This window comes from Topomyia yanbarensis, chromosome 2 (assembly GCF_030247195.1).
Source record: "Topomyia yanbarensis strain Yona2022 chromosome 2, ASM3024719v1, whole genome shotgun sequence".
Lineage (NCBI taxonomy): Eukaryota > Metazoa > Arthropoda > Insecta > Diptera > Culicidae > Topomyia > Topomyia yanbarensis.
The window spans coordinates 197,633,918-197,657,142 of record NC_080671.1 but is presented as its reverse complement, the minus strand read 5'-3'; the positions used below and the strand labels follow the sequence as shown (position 1 = coordinate 197,657,142).

Genomic DNA, 23,225 nt, shown 5'->3' with positions numbered 1-23,225 from the left:
CAAAGTGGCTTCATTAATTGATTTTCGTCATCTACTCGTCAACCCCATTCCGAAAATATCCAACTTTTATTAGTAACATTAGCTAAGAATATGATAAATTGTAAACAACTTCATACTGTACACTTTGACAAACACTTGCGATAAATGAAACCAGAATGGTTCTATTGCACTGTTGAATGAATCTAATTGGGTTACGTTCACGTACTTCAGAAAACCATTGGAACGATTGGAACGTAGTTATTATTATTGAGAGGGAAAAACCCGCGGGAGTGGATTTTCAAAAGCTCCTTCTCCCGTAGGCACAAAACCTCTATCTTTTAGGTATCAACATTTAACAAACAAACCAAATGATACAATGACTAACACTAAACACTGCTTAAAATAAACACTTCTTAAACTCTATCTTACATAGGTAAAGTATTAACATTAACATAAAAAATTGGCTAACACTATCAGGTTTGGGAAAGGGTGCGCGAAAACAATTTTTTTAAAGAAGTGCGAGACAAATTGAAGTCAAAGACATTGTAACATTGATTGAACACTCTACACATGCTACTGACGGGTTCATTTTTGCCATACTTAGTACGAGACACTGGAAGACGGACAAAAGAGTAGGAACGAAGGTTTCGGAGGCGAATATCAATGTTGAGAAGACGGAGTAAATCAGGGCAGTCAATGCGAGACCATAACAGATCAGAGATAAAAGACGCTTTGGTCACATTGCGGCGCAAAGACAGTGTTTCAAGACCAATGAGGTTGCAACGATCTTCGTATCTGGGCAGATTGTAGGGATCGCTGCAAGGCAGGTGGCGCAGCGCAAAACGCACAAATTTACGCTCAATACTCTCGATGCGTTGAATGCTGTTCTTGTAGAAAGGAGCCCAAACAACGGCGGCGTATTCCAATGTGGAACGAACGAGCGAGCAGTACAACGTTTTTAAGCACTGTACGTTAGTGAAATGCTTAGTAACCCTAAAAATAACTCCTAGATTACGCGAAGCCTTAGACGAGATAAAAGCAATGTGGTCCTTAAATGTAAGCTTTGAATCCACAAGAACCACTAAATCTTTCACTGTAGTTTCTCTTTTTAATTTGTTTTGCAAGATAGTGTAGTCGAATGTTACGATGGAGCGTTTTCGTGCAAACGTAATCACAGAACACTTCGAGGCATTCAAAACCATCCTGTTAGTCATGCACCAATTAGCGAAAATGTCTAACTGAGATTGCAAAAACAAAGCATCAGAGTAACTTTTAACTATATGGAATAACTTATAATCATCGGCATAAGACACCTTGAAGCACTTAATCAATGAATCCAGATCGTTTATGTATAGAAGGAAAATATAAGGACCGATATGGCTGCCTTGAGGTACGCCGGACGTTACGTCGAAGGATGAGGATAAATGATTCCCGATTTTAACAGACATTTAACGGCCTGACAAGTAAGATCGAAACCATTGGTTGATTTTATTGAAGGCGGCCGACAGATCGGTGTATATTGCATCAGCCTGCAATCGATCCTGTAGCGAGCGAGCGATAAATGAGGTGTAGGCTACTAAATTAGTGCAAGTAGATCGCCTGGGAATGAAACCGTGTTGAGTTTCTGAGATGTATCTAGAACAACAATGTGTCAAAAACTCGAGAACGATGAGCTCCAATAATTTCGATAGTGCACATAAAGATGCGATTCCTCGGTAATTGGGAACTTCGCTTTTGGATCCTTTTTTATAAACCGGAAAAACGTAAGATGATTTCCAGATGGTAGGAAACACTCCGGAACTTAACGATATATTGAAAACGACGGACAGAGGTAGGCAAAGCAACGACGAGCATTTTTAATGATAGATGATGGGATTCCGTCAGGTCTAGGAGTGTTAGAACACTTGAGTTTTGTGCAAGCTTTTTGTACAATATCGGAAGATATCGTGAAATGAGGTCCAATACTAGTCCTACGGGGAATGTTGTCGGCTGCTGCGGAGACTTGTTGATTATTAAGAGTATCATTGGTAAAAACACTGCTGAATTGTTGGCGAAATAACTCACAGATGTCCGGCAATGAAGTCGCTTCTAAATCACCCAGCGACATAGAAGTGGGTAAACCTGATTCACGCCTCTGTTCATTAACGTAATTCCAAAACTTTTTTGAATTGTTACGAAGGTGGCTCTGAATACGATGAAGGTAGGAATTGAAGAGAGACTTATTAAGTCTCTTGTAACAATGATTTAAAAAGATTCTGATTCTTTAGCCTATCGGTTCGGTATTTCGAAAACTTTTTTAGAGCTGACCTTTTGGCCAGTTTAAACTTTTTTAGTGTACGATTCGACCATGGAGGATATTCACAGCCATGATTGAGTTTTTTAGGAGTAAACTGGTCGATAGCATAAATCAGTAGGTTCGAAACAATTTCAGCCGCTGCGTTTGCATCAGATTGTGACAAAATTTCATTCCAATTGATACGAGACAAGAAAAGGTGAATTCCTCGAAAATCTGTCTTGCGATAGGCATATGTCAGTTTCTCAGTGGTATCTTCGAATGTACAAGGTACACATTTTCGGAGAAAACAATGAAGAGCAGGGTGGTGTTGGCATAGTTTAACGAGAGGAGCTGGAGCACGACAAACGGCAAAGTGATCGGAGAGCTCCTGGCTTCCAAAGCAAAGATCCAAAATACAGTTGTTGTCATTAGTGACGTCACATAGTTGAACTAGCCCCGCGGTGCTGTAACCGTCGAGTAGCTGAGTGATACACGTGTTAGTTGATGAGTGTGATGAGTCTGGGTACAGAAATGATGTATTATTGCGAACCCAATTAATGCCGCTAAAGTTGAAGTAGTTGATTGTAATATATTTGCAGTGTCGACAGAAACAATAAACTTCATCAATTAAATTAAAAAAATTTAATTCAGTTAAAAATGCGGGCCCCCAAAACAGACCCGGGCCCCAGGGTAGTTGCCCCCCCTGACCCCCCCTCTCGTCGGGCCTGTTCGATCCACCTCAGCCACGGCTCAGCCCCACGCACGGGCACCAATATATTTCCAATTCACTCCACATGCGACAACTCACACATGTCCGACACGGCGTTGTGCTGGACAAGTGCGAACGGTCGTCCCCAAAGTGTATGAAAGAATACCAGTACACACGCACGGCACTAAAACACAACTGAAACGGATTGGATACGAACTTACACACGTTCCACCCTCCAAATCACATCAATCATGCATGTCGTACAATCGCTTATGGAAAAGTGATTCCGAAATCAATTCATAACGGACTCTTGCACGTGTAATAAAAGTGTCATTACTAAGTAATGACATTACTAGAATTGTATGGGAATTCTGTCCTAACTCGCTTTACACGTTCATTAAATGAGATTTCCGCTCAGCAATGACATTACTAGCGCCTCATGTAAGGACCGTTATACACACATAGTCCCGTTAACTTGACCCCGCAATGAGCCTTTCCATTCCCATTAAAAAAGAAAAGGCTCCGAACCCTATCGCGAGGAAAACAAAACATCCTGCACTGTAAAAACCTGCCATTATGAAAAAAAAACCAAACTACCCCGGCTCGAACTCGCACCTTTTGTTGCAAATGAGCTGACAAAAACCTTAATATCCAACTGTGAACGCATTAGTGCTCGCACATCGCTGCCAAAAATAATTCAAAGTGCAGTAGGCTATAATTGACGTCTAGGGCACCAACACAACTGCAATGTGTATAGACATATAAGTACATATGGACAATATAGACTTATTTCACAGCTTTTTCACTACTCACTGCGACAAGGATTAAACAGTGGCAGCTAGTTATGAAACCACTAAGACCTTAAAAACGGGTAGTCGAAACGGACACAAAAATACTATCTACTTTCCATCAATGCTTTCACGACCAAACCCAAGTGATACAAATTCATTGTACGGAGAAAACGTCAAAAACTGCTTGTAAGGAACTCCCACCAATACACAAACATTCACCGCTCACACAAACATATAGACAAACAATACCCTTAACAAAGAACCTCCAACTCAACCATCACACAATGTTGGGGAAAAACACTTCCACACTGCTGGAGAAAGAAATGCTTCTAGAAATGGGAGCCCCCCCCCACCAAGGCAAGCGAAGACACCAGCCGACCTAAAGGTGCAATCAAACTAAATGAAACCCAGCTGAAGTCACCCAATCACGAAAACATGAACGATAGCTAAAAATACGCCCATTCATCATTCCTCAGCACGGGACCACGGCGTGACATCCCACCCGCACAGGCGGCATCTTTCCGAACTGACCCTCATTTCCGAAGTGTTCGTAGAAACTTGATTTCCACTTTCATAACAAAAACCACTTCCGTGCACTCAAGACACCTGTCGAAAAAGATAAATATGATTCCACCACCACTGCATGGCTCACCCCGATGCAGAACCGACTTCCAAAAATGTGCGGCATCTCCCCCGAAATCACCCCATTCCATACTTTAAAATGGATATTTTCTTCGAATTTCGAAGGTTAGGAGGATTCTTATAGGGATTTCCCAAGTTCTCCGATGGTTTTTACGGTACCTATAAAAGGAATTTAACTATTAAATAAGCATAACCAATCAAAGCTTACAAATGCTTCTATAATGCTAATAATTACACACAATATTTCTAAGGAAGGTTCCTCAGTTGAATAGAACACTCCGATATCAATGAAATTCTGAGCACAGTTAAAGAAAATAGTCATTAGTAGTAATAGTAAGGAACGCGCTCACCGATCGATTGCTATGTGCCTATTTCTATGTCCTTTTACAGTAGTACATCTATTGACCGCGCGGATCCTCCAAGTCGCAACTTTCATGCACAGGTAGATGGCGGTAGTCATTTATATCTTCAAATAGGTGGAGTTAGCATTATTTTTTCTAGGACACCAATCATCGATTCACTGTAGCCACAGTTTATCATTACGGACGATGGGTGTGTGAACTGGTATAATTTCTCTGTTGCTACACATACACATACACTTCACTCTATAATTTTTTTTTTCCGGATGGCGTAGCCCCTAGAACAAACGTTTGGCCAAATTTGCGTTCAATTAACTTTTTCACCGTCACACTTCGCGAAACACCATTTATTAATACACTCTGCTGCTGCTAAAAAAGTTGTGCCACTGGAGCAACCAACGAAAGATGTCGAATTGACACGTAACCCCGTTGTCGGCTGCCACAAAACACTATATATTTTCAACTAGCTCGGTACAACACTCCATCGAAACTCCTTTCAATACCGGCCTCTTATATAATTGTGCAAAAAGTACCTATTGTTTGATAATTTTTTTGAAGACGTAAAATGACTTGGATATGTTCGCTAAAGTGCCACATGAAGATAACATTGAACTCATGCTGATTAAGCTAATTAAATATTATTCTTTTGCCTTTCTCATATGGAAAGATTATGCAATTGCTCCAAAAACCGACTTTCTAACCGAGGCCCGGAGGGCCGAGTCTCATATAACATTCGACTCAGTTCGCCGAGATCGCAAAATATCTGTGTGTATGTATGTGTGTATGAATGTGTGTATGTATGTATGTATGTATGTGTGTGTATGTGCGGATTTGTTAACAAAATGTCCACATCGGTTTTTCAGAGATGGCTGAACCGATTTTTACAAACTAAGATTCAAATGAAAGGTATAATATTCCCATAGGTTGCTATTGAATTTCATTTTCAACCGACATCTTGTTCCGGATTACGAGTTGAAGAGTATGGTTACAAAACAAAATTTGTTGATTTGTCCACATCGGTTTCTCGGAATTTTCTGAACCGATTTTGACAAACTTGATTTTAAATGAAAGGTCCATCAGCTGCTATTGAATTTTGTGTGTATCCGAGTTCTGGTTCCTGAATTACAGGATGATACATACGATCACGCAGCAAATCCTGATTCTAACGATATCTGCGATGAATGGTGAATTTTTTTCCAAAATGTAAACAGAACTGTTGAATTTGTAAATCTAGGTCACCAACAGTCATTCAAAGTCTCTTTGGCCACACTGGCCACCATCGACGGATCCGGAAGCATCCAAATTCAGAATAACGTTTATATTGGTTTCTCGAAAATGGCTAGACCGATTTGATCAACTTAGTCTCAAATGAAAGGTGTTGTGTCCCCGGAAACTGATATTAAATTCCATCTCCATCCGACTTCCGGCTCCGGAGTTACGGGTTGTGGAGTGCGATCACATAGAAAACTCCGATTCAAACCGATACAGCGATGAATGCAAAAGGTGCTCTTATATATACTTACCAAGTGCAATAAGAATGAAAGACATTTCCATAATGTTATATTGTACGAACCAGCTATTAAATCATAGTTTGGAGAAATGAGAAAGGCACAATTGCACCTCTAGGTGGATTAAAACAGGTTTTTCACAATGTTTTCACTTCATGGTTACAACTAGAAGATGTAAATTTAAATGGCATATTATCGCATTTCAAGTGAAATACACGTATTATTGAAACTACCCAAGCAACCAGAAGTTCGGATAATACTTAAAAAGCACACTTTAAAGTTCACATAATGTTCTACGCGAACTTTCAAGCTGCTTAAGCTTTATTGGAACTTGAAAACTGCTTAAACCGCTATTAGATCATATAACGTATTGCAAAATTACTTAAAACGAGAAGCTTATGCAGTTCCCTTATACGAACTTTTGGTTGCTTGGGTAATTGCTCCATACAGGCTTGATGTGTTAAATCACATGAATTAATCGTGTAGATGAGTTGAATTTTGCGTTCAAACGAATGGAAATATGTATGGAGGTGAATTTTATACACGAAATCGTTCGTTAAGAGGCAAAAAACAAAAATCTACTAAGATCGAACCAGAATATTACAACATTACGATTTGAAAAAAATAAAAATTACTAAACAACTATTTTGGATTCGAAGGATTCACTAATATTTCCAAGTACTGTGCGTATAACGCTATGCGACACCTGTGAACACACAGACAGCGTCGTAACAGTCAACTGCTACCGATAAAAATGTTAATTGAATCAATATGCATATTAAACATTGCGAAGAGATTAATTACGCTCAAAACATGGAAGCAAACTGCCGTCGTTACTCTGCGAGATGCAACGGAGAGAGAATTTGTAGCGAAATGATTGTGGTCCGGCACGATGTTCGTAACCGACAAGTAAGGAAGTGCACTACAGATTACAAAACTTCCCTCCATTTATGGAACTGGATGCAACATACAGGATAGTTTTTATGACTACAGACGCATTATATGGCTCCAAAAAGGAACAGACGTCCATCTTCTGCATTTAACTTGTATAAAAATCTCTAACGTTTTTTAATGTAGTTGGGATATATTCACCAGGTGCGCTACTGTCGTTATATTTTTTAGTTGCTGAGTTCGACTGAATTAACAGCGGTTATACCCCTACCCAGTCAAACCATTTCGAAACCGGTTCGGAATTCTGAGTGAATTCAGTATCAACCGATTCAATCGTTTTCTTTGAGCCAGAATCCATTCAGGATTTCGAACAGGTTCCGGAATGGATTGGACGGATAGTTGGGATATGTAAGTCTGGCGGCGCTAGTGTTTTATCGTACATTAATTCAAATGTTTACACACGTTTTATTAATATATTTATTCGATCATGGATGTCTGTTCTCTGTGGTAATTCTATTCAAAGACTTCTTTCAGATTTGTGGGGGCCGTACTTCATCGGTTATTTGCAAGAAATAAATTATCCAGCATGCTTGCAATACCAATATGATAGTCATTTGTCCCTACGGATTATGGCAACAACTATTTCTACATACGTAGAAATGTAAGGGCACACTTTGAATTAAAGTTGTTTTAACTTATCACATTCCGCTCTTCAGCTGCTGTGACCGCCATGTAGACGTTAAGTCCAAAACAGCAAACATTACTTATGATCGCACAAAACGACTGGAAACGGTTGTCGTCCCGGTAGAACAGAAATTCTGATTGTGAGAACTTATAACGGAATCGAAACTTTGATTTAGCAGTATCAAGCGTTTAAATTCTTCAAACTAAATGTCGGGAATCTTGTCTGGGTTAGTTGAAAAAATGAACGGAGCAAAGCATCAGTTTTACCTTTTTTACCCTTGGTGGCTACGTAATCGATGAATTTGGCTCATGCGGAATAGTGATTTTTTCTTGTTATAAGGACATCGTGAAGATCGAATGTGAAACCGTTAAAAATGACAAAATTAAAAACCAAATTTACACCTTGCTGATCCTGTTCAATACCGTGCACGGACACCAATATTCTTGCATATATTTCAAAGGCGTGCATTACCACATGTCCGGCACGGTGCCGTACCGGTCTAGTGTTACACATATTTCAAGAAAAAGTGACTAATTATTATGAGCCCAATGAGATCCAACAAGTACCGAATGAGTCGATTTGACAGTTTCCCATGATTATGAGTCTTCAGAGTGAATGAAACAAAATGAATAACAACCATTGAACACTGAATGAGGAAACTTTGCCCACATAAAGTTTGCTTCAGTAACAGTACGATAAGAAATTTCCCTTTAATAAAATCATCGAAATAAAAAATACAATTTCCTGGAAAACTTCGGTGAAAGTACTTTGTATCTATACAGATAATTTTGGGTTCTTCGGGGACGTAACTATATTGTACAAGGAATTGCCTCAAGACATGCAATTTACGCTCGTTATTTCACTTTTCGATTCAATGATCAAACTTACCTCGAGAGCAAAGATTGTAAATTCAAAAACAAAATAAATAACCCAACAGTTTGAATCTAAGGGTATCAGTACCTGCTTTAAAAATACAAACAATTACAATATAATTGATATCATGAAAGTTATGCGAAAATCGTTTGAAAATGTGATCAATGTTGCCCCATTTTATGATAAGTCGAGTCGAACTACGGAACTCCGAACTAGGTACCTATAGGGCACAGTGAGGCAGGATGCCATATTCGTCTAACGAACTTTCTTGGGCACTGGGTTTGTATCATGCAAGTTTGGCGTTTTCGACAGAATACGTTTGATAAACAGAACTTTGAGAGCTTTGGTTCCGATTTAGATAAGTAAAAACTGACCTCTATCTCTATCTTTTGACAGAGGAATCCCAACGAAAAAAAAATCACATGCAAAAGTGTTTATAAGTATCACATGGGCAATATCATCGCTAATGTCCATGTGATCGGTGAAAGTATATTAATTGTTTGTATTGATCGGCGAATGGCCCTCTGGAGTAGTTGGGTGTTTCGGCTATTTTTCACTTTCCATGAATTCTTTTGTAAATTTGCCCATTTTTTCTTGGTACTGGTTTAAATACTCTAGTTGAAAATTGACATCTACTCGATTTATCTTTTAATCTAATTTTTAATGAATGTTGAAAGTGAAAATGGCTGTTAATTGATCGGTAGATGGACCTGGCACGGTATTGCACTTATGACAATGTTGTGTACCTCAATTAATGTGAAATACTTTCGAAAAGTATTCAAGTTGCAAAACTTTTTTGGAGAAGTTGTGGGCGATACTGTGTTTTCGAGCATGATAAGTAAATCTTCTGAATTTAGAACATTTGGTGTTATTTAAGGCGAATTTGATTCTTTTTCACAAATGATTATCACTTATCAATAGTGCTTGTATCCGTATTGATATTACATATAACCACACACAAAAGTTGTTTTTTAATGCTTTTTAATAGAACATGCGGATGAGTAAGTTGGTGGTGGCACACGCGGGGCAAGTTGGCGATGCTATTCACAATGCAAAAATAGCCATCAATTATTTCTATTTCTGAAATTCACTCCAAAGCAATAGAACTTATTCTTGTGTATCTCGCCAAAGCAGGGGACGTTTACTTTTGACAATCGCCCGAAGAATTTTAAAAATTTGCTTTTGAATATGGAGTACGCGTCGAAGTTAAATGGGTATTGAGACGGAAATATAATGGCAAGTGTCAATTAATATACAGTTTCATTGAAAAGACTTTCAGCACGTTCCGTAAGGACTCCTGAAGTAATTGAATTTCTATTTGATTGTCCGTTTACTGGCGTACCGCCAACGTACCGTATACCTACCACTAAATTAACCCGGTGTAAGTTTATGTCTAGAAAAATGAAGACAATGCATAAAACCCTTTGATACAATTCAGAGATGTTGCCAACAATCTGTCTTTTAATGCAAACTTTTCTATTTTGTACGTGATATCTAAATCAAAGCGGTAAAAATGATTTTTTTTTAAATATCACCAACTAGCCCCGGTTTCCACTTCAACTGTAGAAAAAAATATTAGTCACTTGTCAGTTCGATGAGTAAATCTTGCTCATAAAAACAGATTTATCATACACATTCTCTGATTCAGTATATAATTCTCTAGAACCACACTCTTAAGCTCACTTTAGAATATAGCCGGTATGTAACTGTAAACAACATCTGCTTAAAGGAATGTCAATGGTTGTTTAATAGGAGAACAAAATGTAAATAAGACACGTTGCAGCACACGGCCGGTAACATTGGCGACTCGAATTATTCCAGTTGAATTGAAACGTGCTTCAACCGGAATACGCATGAGCCGTTACTCAAAATCTGTTTCTATGGCACGGAGTAACTTGCAAACACATATCTTCAGTGGTTTGATTATTTGTATTGATTCCTTAACTATCAAACTTAGCTAAATTACGATGCCTGACCTATAGATTCCTCTGATTTGGCACAATTTCAACGTCTCCTAAGATGGACATCAACATAAAGCCGGTTTTTTCTTTTTCGCTCAACTACAAAGTGTTTGAGAAGCTAGTGACTTGCGGCAAGTACGATGGAATACATTCATGTTTGACTGTAGTGACCAATGCAGATAAGGTAAGCTATTCGCATACAGGGGTCAACCACTGCGCGGAATATATGCTTGACTTCGATAGCCTACTCATTATGGGTCCAATAGGTTCCATTCGATATATTGCTATACCTTTTATCTTTTAAGATATTGATACACACACCGCATAAACGCTATGGGCTGCAAAACTCGAAGCTCTCGGTGTCAGAAATCAAGAACGATATCGCAATGTTGAACATGAACTTTCCAATTCGAGCAATTGTTGCTGGAAAATTGCAAGGAGACGATGAGCGTGATGTGCTGGTGATCGGAAGTGCGTCACATTTCCTCGGTGAACAGATTGGTTAGGTAGGCAAAAGATCATTTTTTATAAATGAATATTTTTTTGCAGTTTATCACGTTGATGAGAACTACAACTTATTCCAACGAGACTTTCACGAAGGTGTGCGTTCAATTTCGATTGGATCCTTCGCTAATCTACCTGGAAACACTTTGATTGTAGGAGGAAACGGTATGGCATATATTTAGCGCTTTAGTTTCATGTGTAAGCTGAGCAAATCTGTCAAAAATCAGCAACGAAGGGCAATCGCTCAGTACCTGGGACGGGACATGCGGGTAGAGAAAAAACAAATGTCAAATTGATCCAGCTCTCAAATGTCACATTGAACCAGTAGTGAGGGTCAGAATGAGATGGCATGGTTCCGGAGGGCCGGGTCTCATATACCAATTGACTCAGCTCGACAAATTTGGACAGCGTCTGTATGTGTGTGTCTGTATGTTTGTACACTAGACTGCCCAGAAAAATAATGAATTTTTGAAAACTCAATCGGCCCACCCCTGAGTCGATTCCTAGTCCCATCAGGAGTACTTGCTTCAAATTTGAAGCAAATCGGACAAGTCTAGCTACCGGACCAACGTGCTTGAAGTTTGTATGGGATTTTTCGACAATTTACATGGAGAAAACCCTCTTGCTCACATTTTCGCCACTAGGTGGCACTGTATACATCAGATTATCACCAAAAGTGAAACTTAAGAAGATAATTCTATTGTCTACAACTTTGTTGAAGACTGCAAAGCGATCCGACTCAAATAGGAAAAGTTATTAAACTTTTAACGAAGTGATGTCTGAGTCTGTTTTGCATGGGGCCTAGCAGTGCATGATAGTGTATTAGTACTAGGTTTTAACAAACTAAACATTTTTGTGGATTAATGCTTAGATTTAGCTGAATAGTATGTTCAGAAGAATTGCAGTACATAATAAGAGTTATGTTTTGGTTAGAAAATTTTAGTTCAATCTGTGACCGCATAGATGGCGCCAACACTAACTTTTCAACGGAGAGAGATAGAATATCGAGATGTTTGGAAGAATTACTGCAATATTCTTGTTCTACAACTTTGTAGAAGACACCTAGTTTCTATCTCTCTTCGTTGAAAAGTTAGTGTTGGCGCCATCTATGCGGTCAGATGTGGAACTACAATTTTCTAACCAAAACATAACTCGTATTATGTACTACAATTCTTCTGAACATACTATTCAGCTAAATCTAACCATTATTCCATAAAAATGTTTAGTTTGTTAGAACCTAGTACTGATACACTATCATGCACTGCTAGGCCCCATGCAAAACAGACTCAGACATCACTTCGTTAAAAGTTTAATAACTTTTCCTATTCGAGTCGGATCGCTTTGCAGTCTTCAACAAGGTTGTAGACAATAGAATTATCTTCTTAAGTTTCACTTTTGGTGATAATCTGATGTATACAGTGCCACCTAGTGGCGAAAATGTGAGCAAGAGGGTTTTCTCCATGTAAATTGTCGAAAAATCCCATACAAACTTCAAGCACGTTGGTCCGGTAGCTAGACTTGTTCGATTTGGCTCAAATTTGGAGCAGACACTCCTGGTGGGACTAGGAATCGACTCAAGGGTGGGCCGATGGGGGTCATTTTTTTTCTGTCACTCTATTGTACACTAATGTCATGAAATTACCTCAGTAATGGCTGAACCGATCTCAACGAAACTAGTTTCAAATGAAAGGCCTAACAAGACCCTTAGACGCTATTATTTTTGTTTATGGATATGTTGTTTACTTTCTGAGATATGCGTGATTTTGTCAAAACACAAATCAAGTTACCAAGTTTTGCGCATATAATTAGAAAGTCTCTGCAAATAAATTTCTAACAAGCCAAATATTGTCAAAATCCGTTCACGAACGGCGGATATATTAAACAATTTCAATTCCTAAATTACCAATTTCCAATAACTAAAAATGAGGCCGTTGCATAAAGCGTATTGGTTTACTGGTGTTTTAGGAGCAAAACTAAACCGATTTTAAATATCGGGGTATCAAAACATTTACGTGATTCAATGAATTCGACTCTGAAAACATATTGTAAAGTTACTCAATAATGAATCAACTATTTTGCAAAAGCTAATATGTAAGTTTACTATACAGATAAAGAGCAAACGTTTTTCAAAGATAAGGTGTTAACCCTTGCATTAGGTATTGCGGTCACCGTGAGTTTGATGTTTGATGTATATGAATACACGGATCATCATATAATCCTCCTAGTAGTGAGGTAATACATTTTTCATATACTTCATATTCATATTATACTTATGCCATCACCGAGAGCAACTGTTTTTTGAATCCATGACTTCTAGTAGAAAATTAAAACACACATGATACTTCCTTGGGTAGAGATCCTATGTTCACCTTGTTTCTATCATCACCCTATTCATCCGAATTCGTTGGTTAGAGCAGCATCTGCCATCTTTGTTCAACGCATTGGCTCAAATAGTAGTGCAATAATTGGGGTATTCGATTCGAGTTGCGCTCGAACAAAAGAGTTTTACCAGTCTCAGTCTAAAAAAAAACAATTTTCTCCTTAGTGGAGAAAAAATAGTTTTTTACCCAAAATTTTTCTCCACCTAGGAAAAATACAGCATGCGTTTTGCATTTGTTACACATGATTTTTCAAGATCTCAAGAATGTTCATAGCTCAAAAGCAGTTTATATGTTCAGAGACACATGAAAACGAGACAACATATTTTTAGTTTCCTGTTTGTATTAAACCCTAGTGAGTTGGCCATTTGACGGTAATAAACATTTTTCAGAAATCTGTGACCAAAAAGAAATCTTTGAAATCTAAAACAAGTTGAACGTTTCAGTATCCTGATAATAAATTAAAGTCCATCAATAATGTAGAAACACCAGATCATCTTAAACGACACCGTCAAGAAAAAAGAACAGTAACGAAAAGGTGAAAACAGAAAAGATAGGAAACACTAAAAGAGCCTTGTATATTAATTAGCCATTTTTCAAATACTAGGATTTTCACAAACACAGCAGAACTTTCAGAAACCATGGTTCTCAAATTCGTCTAATTTGTTTTATTTGTTTGTTTGATTTAAATCATTTTTGTCTTCATTCCATATACTCATTTTTCAGTTTGTTAATTTCATGGATTTTATTATTTTTGTTTATTTTATGCGTTTAGATCATTTCATTTTAATTATTTATTTCATTCAGTATTCTTTTTATTCATTTTGTTTATTTTAGTTATTTTTGCATTTTCATTGTTTGGATGCATTCTGATCGATTTATTTACTTCATGCATTTAACTTATTTTATTCACTGTTTTCATTTTGTGAATTTTACCCATTTTTACCAGGTCATGAATTTTAATCAGTTTCTTCACGTTAATATGTTTACTAATTTTTTCATTTATTCATTATTCATTTGACACAATTCATTTATTTTTTAATTTTATAAACTTCTTTAACCTTTTCATGCCCAACTTTTTTCTTGTAGGGTTTCAAAACTATTTTTCCTGGACAACGGTGGGGTCAAGAAACACGAAAAGCGTTTTTTCATCAAGATAGGTGCTTTACTCGCAGAAGGAAGCTGCGCATTTCCAAAAATCTTTAAAATAGTCCACTTGCGTGGAAAACGTAACCAAAGACAATCTAAATTTATAAGTGTTATCAGTTTTCAATAATATTGCAACATAACGAAGATATATGAAAAAATCATTTTCCGTCGCCGCTTAGTCGACTTTAAATTAGCTATAGCTTCAATGCTTGAGTGAACCAGGCAAACGAGAGGATCACAGGTTTTTTGCAATTCCAGCGAACGGTTAATCAATACCTCGTCCGGCGTATCCTTAGCGGCTTTGCGCCGCTTCGGATCCTTAGTCTCGGGTATGCGGCCAAGCCGCATTGCAGCTCCGCTGTTTAAGCTCACTTGTTAAAGCACTATGTCTTTGTTGTGCACAACATATTTTTCGGTTTATCAAACTTTGGTAAAAGAAATTACATTTTCGCTCTCGAATTCTGTTTATTCAGGTTAAAATATTTGGCAAGAAACCGCATTGAAAAGAGCCTCTATCACTAAAGTCTTTAAACTATAGACAATTCCCGTTTTACGTGTTTCTTGACCCCAACCGTTTTAAGGAAAATAGCTTTGGAACTCTATATATGCCAGAAAAAAAGTTGGGCATGAAAGGGTTAATTCATTTAATTCGTTTGATTCATTTAGTTCATTTAATCCAGTTGATTCATTTTTTTTGTTTAAATAATGTAATGCATGTTATTAATTTCATTCATTTTATTATTTGCTTCAATTCATACGTTTTATTCTGTTTCTTCATTTTATTATAATATTTATTCAATTCATCCAATTTTGCAACTTTTTTCACTATTCTATTTTTTCATTTATTAAGCTTAATTGATTAATTTTTGTTTTATAAATTTGATTTGTCGTATGTGGCTAATTTTGTCAAAGCGACTTAGGTTAGCGATTATTGATCTAGACTGGCAAATCAAAGTAATGTTGCACCCATTTTAATAAGCTTTGCATCATTTTGATATCAGATATGATATAGTTTATATGGAAATTTTCTGTGTGGCCGCACTCTTCAACCTATAACTCCGGAACAGGAAGTTCAATCAATAAAAAATTCAATAGCAGCCGATTGGAAGGTTGTACCTTTCATTTGAAATTAAGTTTATGCAAATCGGTCCAGCCACCTCCGAGAAGCAGAGGTTACATTTTTTTTCCACATACACATATACACACATACGTACACACACAGACAATTTCCAATCTCGACGAATTGAGTCCGGGCCGGGATTATATTGGCTATTTTCATAGTTCATAGTTCATTGCATAACTTTTCTATATGAGAAAGGCAAAACACGTAATCATAAATGCTAGTACGTATTAGGGCACGGGTTTTAGGGCACGCACGCAAAACTACGAAGGTGGACGACTATCACTGGGACTCACTGTACACAGTATTAGAATTCTACTTACATAACTTTTTTTTGTTCAGCTGTCGTTAAAGGTTTCAATCCGGAAGGTAATGAAATATTTTGGTTGATTACTGCCGGAGGAGTGAATTCCTTACTGTTGATGGACGTTGACAAAGATGGGCAAAATGAGGTTCGGTTGATCGTTTTGAATCTACAGCATCCAAGCACTAACTCAATAAAATTAGCTTATCGTAGGCACGGATGACGGTTGCATAAAAATCTACAAGAAGGATGCATTGCAGCACGAGTTTACCGAGGGCAACGAGATCCAACATCTCATGGTAATCAATCAGAACCAGTTCATGTATAGCGTTAAGAATGGTACCATCGGAGTTTTCGATGAAAGTGTTCGTATGTGGAGAATCAAATCGAAGACCAGAGTCACAGCGATGGCCATGTATGATATACTTGGTTGCGAGAATAAGCAAATCATAGTCGGGTGGAAGAGTGGCAAAATCGACGTTCGTGATGCCCGAAATGGCGATGTGTTGTTCAAAATGAAATTGAACGATTTTGTGTGTGGGATCGCTAGCAACGATTATCGTGGAATCGGTGTTCTTGATTTAGTAATCGTTACAGCAGATGGTGAAAGTAGGATTTCTTTGCCGTAAATGGAGTACATGATCTCACTTTGGTTATTATTTATTTCTATTTCAGTTCGTGGTTATAGCACACCGACCGTAAATCTTTTGAACCTACACAATTTGGCTGACGATGAAATGAACTGTCTTTTGTCGCAGAAGCAAAAGCTACTACTGGAGTTGAAACATTATGAGAATAATATTAAATTCAACAAAGAAGTATTAAGCAGCGGCGATTCTCAATTTGTGCAAAGCGTTCCCGATAACATCGGTGTTATTCCATCCAATACTCGACTTCAAATTGGAATTTCAACTAGTTATGATAGTACCGACATGAATATAGACATTACTGTGTCTACTAACAACGCTACCACAATACGAGCAGTGTTGATTTTTGCTGATCAATTGTTTAAGGAAGAAACGTTGATTGCTCACTTAACGAAAGATGTATCAAGAATATTGATTCCACTCAAAACCGTTAAAGACAATGCACAGGACATTCATATAAAGGCATTCGTTGGTTATCCGACGTCTGTACAGTTTCATGTTTTTGAACTCACCCGTCAGCTGCCAAAGTTCGCGATGTACACCATTCCGCAAAGTTTAACCGGTTCACCGAAAAGTATTTGTAAGTATTTTGTCGTTTATTCATACATAAGAGACTGTATATTAATTATGCTACGCAGAGACGTCGAGTGACGCGAGGAGGCGTAAGGCTGGTGTTACTGACGGTCCCTTCTAAACCTATTTGAAGTAAAGTGCCTATTTTCACCATACTAAGCAAGGTGCCTCACTAATTCGTTAATTTCTCGCTCATCAATCAATGGAATGCCTAAAAATTGACTTTAACAGCTTTGCTTGGTTGCTAAGAACCAATACAATAACACAAATGCGCTGAAAACAGTAAAATTCTGTTGTTTGAGCGCAACGAAAACTCGAATCGAGTGTCCCTATTGTTGCGCTACCATTTGACTCAATACGTTGAACAAAAATGGCAGACACTGCTCTAACCAGCGGCTTCAAATGGGTAGAGTGATAATAGAAACATGGCGCAAATGGGCTCATCACCCTATTTGATTCATGATTAAAAGAATTGTATGCATCAAATGGTTCAAATCGAACTATGTTGGATCTGTTGCTGTTTCTTTTGATCAAATAGTATATACCTAGGGCTTCTACAGACATAAACTGTTTTAAGGAATAAAAACCTGTGACTGTGGAACATTAACACAGCAGTGGTCGATTTCAACGGCTCCAACCTTTGGCGAGGTTGAGAATCTGCTGATGCTGATAGGTAAAGTGTGACCATTGTTGTACCCATAAAGTTGTCTAAGAGGGAAATCACAACACAGTTCGTACAAAGAATCGTAGACACGACAACGAACAGGAAAACGTTAAATACAAGATTTTTATCTCTATCGAAGATAGTGCAATAGAAGTTTAACTACATGACCTTTTGAATACACTAAGGTACGTTTCTTTGGATAAATTTGATTGTGATCTCGTGGCTATCTATGCGAACAGGGAGGTCATGGTAGGGTTGACACTATACTTCATGGGAAGCATTGTTCAGAGCCGGATCGGCGTAAAATCGGGAATGATCCACCAGAACCTAGTACCACCAACTAAATGGTGACTAGTTTTGAACGTATCCGGAGACCTGCCAGGGTTTTGTCGGGACGGAGGCAGCCGTACTGTCAGTCCACTCGCCATTTGAAGTAGGTGTCATCCTTCCTTACTCAAGGAGTAGAACAGCATGCCTGTCAGCTCAGTCACCGTCCGATTCGTGATCGGCGTCCTGCCCTGTGACGTTCACCATGGCCAGTATGCCATAATCAGGATGGTACTGGCGTCGATCCTAATGTGCCGATCGGGCTGCGGTGCTTTTATTGCTGAGATATTAGATTACTGAAATCGTATGATCTTAGCAGAAGCAGCAGAGACTCGCTTCATCTGAGCTGCTTTCGGAATTATAGCTTTTTTTTAGAGGTTTAGCAGAGCCCAATTCAAATCTCACCATATTCTAGCAAGACTTCCGAACTCGCTGTAGGTCCGGAAAAGGGGGGTGGGGGTCGTGAAGCCACTGGACTCCAGTCCTTACTGTCCCTGCTGCCCCCTGTATGTGTGTGTGTGCGCATGTGTCAAATAATGCTAATAATTTTATTCAGAGATGGCATTAACATCGCCATAGGCTGCTATTGAATTTCATTTGAATCGGATTTCTGGTTTCAGAGTTAAGGAGCGGTCACACAGGAAGTTTCCATATAAACTAGTACCACAATGATATCAAAATGATGCAAAACTTTTTAAAATTAAAATTAATGTTGGTGCCAAATGGCTTCAAAATTCATGAAACGTCGAGATTTGATGCAAACTCGAAAATTTTTTGTTTGATTGACGAAAATTGATCTTTTTGGACTGGGTTGATTTAGCACATTTTTACCTTTCTCATATAAAACTGACAAATCGGCAATCTTTACCCGGCCAATTTTCTTTTGACTAAGATGGGTTATTTAGATTTTAACAGTGGTGTAGAAAGGGGTGTGAGGTGTGAGTTTACCCCTTCCCCCCCTTCTCACACCTATCACCGAATCCTTCCTTTGCTCCCCCTTCTACGATCATCAAAGCCCCCACAGAGTCTCACTTACACAAACACAACTACACTTGGCACTTACCCCCTGGCTTGTGTGGAGAGGGTGGTAAAGGATTCTCTCCCCACAACCCTTCGCACCCCATCACATTTTTCACCCTAGCGACTAAGTTCCGAACTATGTCCATGCAATCACATAAAGGACTAGTAGTATAGAATCATCTTTTCTGAAGACACTATACTCCTATAACGTTTTTCCGATTAGTGTGCTTCGTGCCCTTCGTCATGTGCAATTTCCAGGATCGTGTTTTGGTCATCTTTTTTTATTATAAGTCGACAGCTAGGCTCGTTTTTAGCTCGATGTAGGCCTGTTTGTAACATTTAGGAAGAAAAGGTAAAAAAAACTTGAAACCGCTGCTCACTATTTTTGTCGTCTAGGGGTGTCGGTTTTTGATTTCGAGGCTTTCTGGTAGTTGATAAATATTTCCGAGCATTTTTCCGTTTGTATGGTAACGATTAAACTATATGCAACAGCAATGTGGGTGTCAAAATTCTTGGTATTGCTTCAGAAGATTGCATATCATTCCGGAACTGTAATTTCGGAGCCCGTTTCCGTGAGGTTAGGAGTCAAATCGTCATATGGTTCCGTAGCGATAAGAAACAGGCTTCTGAGACAATTTCAAGAATTTAGATATCTGTATTGCTGAAATTAACAAGCCGGATTTTAATACTGGAACATACCTCTGTAAATCCGGATTTCCAAAAACCAGATGAATGCACCAGATGATATTGTTACAGTGCCTAATTGTGGATGAATTTTTATAATTTCTCCAAGCATCATTTGTAACAGATTCCACTTATTTGCATCTCTACATGAATATTGAAATAGAATCTATGATAGTAAGCGGTGTAAATCGTTAAAAGTAATCAATCTAGTTACAAAATGTTGGCCTTTTGTTTCAATACGGTTCATAACCGATAATGAGCCTAAAGGACAATTGTTAGGCTAGTGTTTTGATTCAGCTGACACAGAGAATCAGACCAGTGCGCGTGGCTTATCTGCTGTACAACCGTACCAACAGCATATATAGATTCGTGGAACTTACCTACAATTTTTCTTTCAATAAGTATTCCACTTCACGAATCTTGTATTGTCCAAAAATCAACTGCTATTGTGACATCAATTCTCTTTGTCTAGTTATTCAAAGCAAAATTTTGCATCACGCTTTTAGATGGAGTAATCATTCAACGTCGTTTACAAAAAAAGCGCTGTCATCTTCGATAAAACTTTCATTGTGATCCGATGTTCGTAAAATTGTTTTAGACGATTAGTCATAGGAAAGTGCTATCGAATAAAGACACGCGCACTGACAGGAGATTGGATTTTTTGTTTTCTGCAACCAATCAACTGGTTATTGATCTTTGGTTTATCCTAGTTTTGATAGATAGGATGAAGATCGAAAAAAATGTATCTCAAGTTATAGTGGCCCAATCTTCATGAATAAAAATTGTTTAATATTCTATGCACGGTTTAAATAATTTCCTGATGCTTGATTCAATCATTGAAATAATTGAAATTATATATAGTTAACACTTTACTGTTTCATTCCTGTCATATATTTAAAACTTATACGTCGGGCACTGAACTGAGCTGGTTACGTCATTTAAACCGAGATCCCTAAATATAACTTTACTAAAACAAATAGTCAATGGAAATTAATGTATCACAGAATACTAATTAAAAGTCAATTTACACGTATCGGAACGATATTAAAAGTGGTTATCGTACTTGTAAACAAGTTTAATAATTAACACACAATCGATAACAGGCCGCTAGCCCGCTAGTGTAATTTCAAGTAGTATTGTTCCCACTTTGATGACCAACTGTCTAAATCTATTTTGAAATATTGTCACGTTTCTTTGCCTGCGCTACGGCTATTCATTTGTGTTTGTCTTTTTCTTTTTAATCATCTCTGAATAGCCTATATCAATAGTCTATCGGTGGAGAAAACTCCTGGACACAGCTACGTTCAGTTTCGCATTTCGGAGCGTCTAAAGCGAATTTGCATATGGATCAATCAAGTGAGTGAAAACGTTCGAAAAAAACCGTACACTACAGTTTAAGCTCCGTTAATATGTTTTCCTCTCTGACACAGAACTTCCTGCTCCCATCGGACATCGAGTATATGACATCATCGGACTCCGACGCGACCGAGCTAAAGTTGAACCTGATCAGTTTGCGCACCGGCAAAAACGTGTGCCTACATTTCATCAATGATGGTAAAACTCGTTTCTACACCGAAGACATTGGACTGGCCGGTGACCTCATTCAGTCTTTGGTGCAGTTTCTGAATATCGAAAACATGGATGTAAGTAAATGGCAAAAAAGCAACACAATATTTATACAAGGACTTTTCCACTTATGTCAAATCGGTCCCATGTGAAATGGATATTCCAAAAAACATGGGACGCATTTGCGATTGTAGAGTTTTCATATTGTTTACTTTTTTCTTTCACAGTCTTCGGCTTGCTTTCCGGTGGTTTACGAAGAAATCAGGGAGTTGTTCAGTAAACTGCAAGGTTTACAAGAAACAGAAAAACAGATAAATTCTGAAATTATCGACAATATAAATCAGGTTAAGAGTCATCTCATACGAGCGGAGGATGCACGCTACTATAATGGGTAGGTTTGTGCTCACTGCTCAGCAATTCACTTTTTGCTTTGCTTCTATACGCATTTTTATTATTTCATATTCATATAACAATTCAGATTGTATGCCTTGAACTGCGTTTGTGCAAATTGAATATCTAACTGGCTCATGAGCTACTATGCGTTTATATTAGGGGAGCCCGGGGCTAGTTGGCGGTTGGGGTAAGTTGGCGGAATCCCTTTTTCTCTGTTTCTATTAGACATATAGCGCTGCCTCTTTTAGTGTAGCTCAAGTTATGTGAAACCCATTATCCATTGTGTTTTTGTTGCAAAACGATTTGTTTGGTGGAAGTTGTGGGTGATATTGTGTTTTTGAGCATACCAAGTAAATTTTCTAAATTTTAAATACTTTGCGTTATTTTGGGTGATTTTCAATCTATTTCCCGAATGATTATATTTTTCGATAGCGCATGAAAAGAGCTTTCAGTATACATATAGATATTACATCTATCCACAAACAAAAGTTATTTTTAAATAGTTTTTGATAAAATGTGCGGTTGGGGTTAGTTGGCGGTGCTGCGCGCGGGCCAAGTTAGCGGTACTATTTACAGTGCAAAAAAAGTCATCAAAAAATTTTATTTCTGGAATTCACTCTAAAGTAAGAAAAACTTTTTCTTACTTTAGAGTGACTTACCGACAATGCAGGAGACATTTATTCCGGCCAATCGCATAAAGAATTTCGAAATTTTGATTTTTGAATAAGGAAGTACGCGTCAAAGTCAAAATACCGGGGTTTTGAAACTGAAATATAATATCAAATGTCGGTTAATATATAGTTTTCTTGAAAAGACATTCAGCACGTTCCAAAAGAACCCTTGAAGTAATTGAATCTCCATTTGATTGCTTGGTTTTTGGGGTATCCACACATACCGCCAACTTACCCCGGGGCCGGGTAAGTTGGCAGGTTTTCCGCGTCACATATTTTTGTCTCTAAAAATGGAGACAATGTATCAAACACTTCATAAAAAATCAGAGATATTGCCAAAGGTCTGCTCTTTCATGCCGCGTGTTGTATTTTTCAAGATCTACCTACAACAAAGCGGTAAAAATTTTAAACTGTAAACACCGCCAACTACCCACGGTCTCCCCTACATGGTACTAGGCTCGAGGAGAAGGGGGAGGGGGGGGGCTCAGCGAAGATAACTGTACCGGGGCTTGGATCCATCTTGGAGGCCCGCACTTTTACCTGAAAATAATG

General features: G+C 38.1%; 1 protein-coding gene across 4 annotated transcripts in view; it reads left to right on the top strand.

Annotated features, from left to right (window-relative positions):
* Positions 1-10,375: 10,375 nt before the first annotated feature.
* Positions 10,376-23,225, top strand: part of LOC131682599 (Bardet-Biedl syndrome 2 protein homolog) — a 30,589-nt gene continuing 17,739 nt past the window's right edge. Inside the window, exons 1-10 of one of the 4 annotated variants that reach the window (XM_058964207.1) lie at positions 10,376-10,410; positions 10,695-10,857; positions 10,979-11,162; positions 11,223-11,342; positions 16,167-16,276; positions 16,332-16,737; positions 16,804-17,355; positions 21,299-21,411; positions 21,474-21,686; positions 21,837-22,000. In XM_058964207.1, coding sequence (XP_058820190.1) covers positions 10,732-10,857; positions 10,979-11,162; positions 11,223-11,342; positions 16,167-16,276; positions 16,332-16,737; positions 16,804-17,355; positions 21,299-21,411; positions 21,474-21,686; positions 21,837-22,000 — 1,988 coding nt within the window. In that variant the 5' untranslated portion in view covers positions 10,376-10,410; positions 10,695-10,731. Of the gene's footprint in view, positions 10,411-10,564; positions 10,858-10,978; positions 11,163-11,222; positions 11,343-16,166; positions 16,277-16,331; positions 16,738-16,803; positions 17,356-21,298; positions 21,412-21,473; positions 21,687-21,836; positions 22,001-23,225 lie in introns of those variants that run through there. The other 3 variants (XM_058964209.1, XM_058964206.1, XM_058964208.1) reach the window with 3 other exon arrangements.